At 32.5% G+C, this 4,834-nt stretch overlaps 1 protein-coding gene and 3 non-coding genes across 4 annotated transcripts; 1 reads left to right on the top strand and 3 right to left on the bottom strand.

The window, feature by feature from the left end:
• Positions 1-942: 942 nt before the first annotated feature.
• TRNAP-AGG (transfer RNA proline (anticodon AGG)) lies at positions 943-1,014 on the bottom strand. Its single transcript has one exon. It is a non-coding gene; the product is annotated as a tRNA-Pro (tRNA).
• A 701-nt stretch (positions 1,015-1,715) lies between these two features.
• On the bottom strand, positions 1,716-1,787 carry TRNAP-CGG (transfer RNA proline (anticodon CGG)). The gene has a single exon. It is a non-coding gene; the product is annotated as a tRNA-Pro (tRNA).
• Positions 1,788-1,860: 73 nt separating this feature from the next.
• Positions 1,861-1,932, bottom strand: TRNAP-CGG (transfer RNA proline (anticodon CGG)). Its single transcript has one exon. It is a non-coding gene; the product is annotated as a tRNA-Pro (tRNA).
• A 1,315-nt stretch (positions 1,933-3,247) lies between these two features.
• Positions 3,248-4,625, top strand: LOC145115347 (pollen-specific protein SF3-like). The gene is made up of 5 exons (XM_079051621.1): positions 3,248-3,472; positions 3,703-3,799; positions 3,893-3,933; positions 4,036-4,119; positions 4,228-4,625. The coding sequence occupies exons 1-5, from the start codon at positions 3,332-3,334 to the stop codon at positions 4,432-4,434; spliced, it is 570 nt and encodes a 189-aa protein (XP_078907747.1). The 5' UTR covers positions 3,248-3,331; the 3' UTR covers positions 4,435-4,625.
• The last annotated feature ends 209 nt before the right edge of the window (positions 4,626-4,834 follow it).

Genomic DNA, 4,834 nt, shown 5'->3' with positions numbered 1-4,834 from the left:
CCATAAATTTTGCAAGGGTGCCCTTCAAGCATAATTCCTTCGAGACTAATGTATACAACGGACCGTCTATATCATCAACTATCCATAGGAACATTTCTCTTCACATCCAAAACATCTCATCACCATATACGAGATTTTCAATGAAGTAATCTTGCTTGAGACGATCATATGAAGCTTCACAATTCATATGTTTATAGGATTTCTTGTATTTCTTGGCCCACTTAAACTTGCAGTATCATGAAAAAGAAGAAATGTACCCTGAGAAATTGTTGACAAAACGTGAGTGTTACGACACATATGTATTAGATAATTAAGGATGCAATGTCTTTAATGATGAAGATAAAGGCGAATACGCAGAGTTTGAACTTGATGAATATATATATATATATATATATATATATATATATATATATATATATATATATATATATATATATTAAAAGTTGAAATATAGCCGTTAGGGATGCAACAATCAGAACAAACACCATCGGTATCTTTTTTGCTGGTACCAAAGCATTATGGCAGTGTTCCCGGTGCCACTCTATCTGTAGAAGACACTTGTTGATATTAAATGATGAAGATTCGGAAGATAACAACTTTTGGAGATAGTATTGCTTATCTATTGAAGGTATCTAGATAAACATTTGTTGATGATTAGTAACACGAGTCATATGTAGTTAGTTGATTATGTTAAAATTTTAGCAATATTCTCATAATTAGATGTTTATTTGAAAGTTCTGTTGGATGCTATTTTCCGAATTCTAGCATGCTGAACCCACTTGGAGTTTTATGTGAGAGTGGACTTTCACAAGCACTAAATACGTAGGACTCCATGAATGAGTGTGTAGGTTTCCACAAAAACGACAGCACCATTGTACTGGTTTCCATAAAAACGACAGCACCATGAGAAAAAAATATGGCTTTAAAAACTGAAAGTTCAAGGGGGCATTCCGAGAATTGAACTCGGGACCTCTCGCACCCTAAGCGAGAATCATACCACTAGACCAAATGCCCATTTGATGTTACTGTTTATTCTGTACATAATAAACCCATTGGTTACCACAAGATGTTAAGTGAATGAGAAGGTATCTTATAAGAGCCTCTTATAAAATCTTGCAAATACAACGAGTATAAGAAAGTTACTTGTAGTGTGGAATCACTGAGCAGCAGTACTACATACATTTCCCAACAAAAACTTTATCACAATCAACATCACCAGCTCTACAATTAGAAACAAAAACTGATAACCATACCTTTGACTAAAAACCCTTTTGTTTGTTGGATATGGAAATGTGGTCAGTGGTCACAACTCTCTGAGTCTCAGTTTGAAATGCCAAATTAGGTTTAATACTTTTGGGACCATATAAGGATATGTATAGAAGAATACAACCCAGAATAGTAACTCTTTGCACAGTTCTATTTCTTTTGTGTGTCTTCAGCAAAAAATGATAATTAAAAACAGGGGCATTCCGAGAATCTAACTCGAGACCTCTCGCACCCAAAGCCAGAATCATACCACTAGACCAAATGCCCTTTATGTGATTTCATTGATAACAATTCTACAAACAGTTTGAGATCAATATCTAATTATCTGTTAAATTTTATTTTATACCAGGCATTGACGACAAAATCAGCTCCAAATTTCAGTTTGTGACATTCGAATCTCTGTTTAATCAAAATATATGCGATTATGAAGAAAAATGGCGAAAAAGAGGGGGGCATTCCGGGAATCGAACTCGGGACCTCTCGCACCCGAAGCGAGAATCATACCACTAGACCAAATGCCCAATTGTTTATAACAGTATCACCGTATATATATCATGTATAAAATAAGAATCCAAGAAAAATAAAAAGGATAAAGGGGCATTCCGAGAATCGAACTCGGGACCTCTCGCACCCGAAGCGAGAATCATACCACTAGACCAAATGCCCTTGTTTGATTAGAATTGTGCATGGACTTCTATTATAGAATCTTTTGGCTAAATAGATATCAAAAGTAATTATGGTCTGGGAGAATGAAAATCTGTTCTAATGAGCATGGCGGCATGCATGGGTAGGCTTTCATTTTTACAATTACTACACGTTGTGTGTGTAAATGTATTTAGGGTGTATTTCTACCATTTATTTGTAGAAGTTTAATCAAACTCATTATCAAATTGTGTTTTTATCTCAGTTTAGTTCAATGTTTATCACTAATTTTATTCGTCATATGTATAATGTTGGGCTACATTATCAAACGAAATGACCACTTAAGTGCATATCAATTATTTGGATTACCATGGATTTTCTTTTCCTGGACGGCTGAACTTTGATAAGGTTTAGCAAGATGCTAGACAAAGACATTACAAAGAGGAAACGGCAACTGAAGGGTCATGCAACCAACCAATATACATTTTATCTTATACGTTTTTTACTCATATTATAAATCTAAAAACGATTAAAAAACTATGTTATTAAAGATAATTGACTTCCTGGGTTTCATTGCTCCAAATAAAGTATTGTTTCGGAAGTTCCAAAGGACCCAACAAGTTGTGGTAATGATGACACCGAAACCTTTCCTTTTAACTGCATTTAACTTTGCTTTGTCTGCCAAGTGATTAAATCCACAAAAGTCAAAAACATAGACAAATCTAAGTTCCACCACCTTCCAATTTGCCTCCAAATCGAGTGTGCAACCAAACATGAAGTAAAAGATGATCCACGGTCTTAATATAATGACATAACAAATAGAAAAAAAAAAAAAAAAGTGTTGAATCAATATCAATCCCTTTATCACGGTGGAATTAATTAATCGCGTACATTAGTTATTGATAGTTTGTAACTTATGTTAAACTTCAATTGATAATTTTTTTATGCTCGAAAAAAAAATCCTTGTTAAGCCACCTAGATGTTAATCTCATCAACTACTTGAATCAATGATGGAATTAGTTTCATTAATTATTTTAACTGTATAATTCAATAATATTATTACCTAGAAATGAATAAGTTTTTAAGGCCATGCTTTAAGTTTCATTATCGGTAGGAATATGTTAATAAACGGACGACATAAAATTTTACTCTTCTTGTGGTCATTTTATTAATCCTTCTAGAGAAAAATAAGGGATGAAGTAATGAAAAGGGAAAAGACTTACAATGGGAATGCATGATGATCGGATCATAGTTTTTCCTTAATTTGCTCCCAACCCACTATTCAATCATGTTTATCTCCCTATTTAAGGGATAGGAAAAATAAGATTAAAATGTAGAAAATAAACGAGTTTGATCGAGTTCTTTTTCTCAAGTTGTTTATTGTAATTACAACAAGAGAAAAAGAACTCTGTTCACAAAAAAAATGGCCGGAGGGTTTGTAGCAACAACACAAAAATGTGCAGTTTGTGATAAAACTGTATATTTGGTTGATCGGCTAGCAGCCAATCAACGTATTTATCACAAAGCTTGTTTCCGATGCCATCATTGCAACCGTACCCTCAAGGTTAGTTTCTTTTTCATTTTTTATAAACAATATTATGTTTCATTTTTATATTCCATTTTTTTCATTCAGTTTTCATTTATTTCCTAAAATCAACATGACCCAAATAAAAATCATTCTTATTTCGTAATATCATAAATAAAACACGTAAAATAACAATATTGGACAGATAAAATTAATAAAAAAACTTATATAACATAAAACTATTATAATTTGATCGGAAATTTTTGTAGCTTAGCAACTTCAATTCCTTCGACGGAGTGGTGTATTGCAAGCCTCACTTTGATCAACTCTTCAAGAGAACTGGCAGCTTGGAAAAGAGCTTTGACGGTAAATTTAATGATTAATATTATTATCTAAATAAATTTCAAAATTTTAAATTACAAATTCCTCAAAAAATATTTTGTGTTTGATATATTTCAGGAACACCAAAGTTCAAGATTGAAAAACCAGTTAACGCTGAGGTATTTTGGACAATTTCTTTTTTATCACGACAAAAAAAAATCAAAAATAAACTTATCTTGTGACAATGTGCTATTGATGCAACGATTTTTTTTATCTAACAGAATGCAGCCAAAGTCTCAAATCTATTCGGGGGTACCAGAGAGAAATGTGTTGGGTGTTCCAAGACCGTTTATCCAACTGAAAGGGTAAAAATATTACCATTTCATATCGTTTTTTCCTTTAAAATTCTTTACAAAATGCAAAAAATGACTAAACTTAGTTAGCATTATCGTTTGTAAACTATTTGAATGTAGGTTACTGTTAATGGATCTGCATACCATAGAAGCTGTTTCAAGTGCTGCCATGGCGGGTGCACCATAAGCCCTTCAAATTACATTGCTCATGAGGGCAGGTTGTATTGCAAGCATCACCATATTCAACTCTTCAAGTCTAAAGGAAACTATAGCCAACTTGAGGTCAATGGAGAAGAATCTGCTCCTGCTCCTGCTCCTGAATCATAAATTTGAAATACGTTTGTTATTATAATTGCTCGATTTCAATTCACTGGTATGGAGCTACACCATGAAAGATCAAAAGATTGTAATGGAGGATTTTGTTGTCCAACACTACAATGTGTTGTATATTATGAGTTTATGACTATTCATTCTAATGATAACAAGCTACTATAATATATATTTCTGATTTTAATTTATTCGGTGATGTTCCTCTCTCTCTCTCTCTCTCTCTCCCGCTCTCTCAAAACAAATTAAATTAATGTGATTTCTTATAAAATAAATTAATTTTTATATGAAAATTAATTTATTAACATTTCAAATTTAGTGAATTGAAATAAATAAATTACAAATTTTGTTTAATTGTTAGGTTAGAACTAAATTCAAAATCTATTAGGATTGGGAGTTG

The sequence above is a fragment of the Lactuca virosa genome, chromosome 5, assembly GCF_052849685.1.
Source record: "Lactuca virosa cultivar CGN04683 chromosome 5, Lactuca_virosa_CGN04683_v6, whole genome shotgun sequence".
NCBI classification, from domain to species: domain Eukaryota; kingdom Viridiplantae; phylum Streptophyta; class Magnoliopsida; order Asterales; family Asteraceae; genus Lactuca; species Lactuca virosa.
This window is presented reverse-complemented; position numbering and strand designations above follow the sequence as displayed.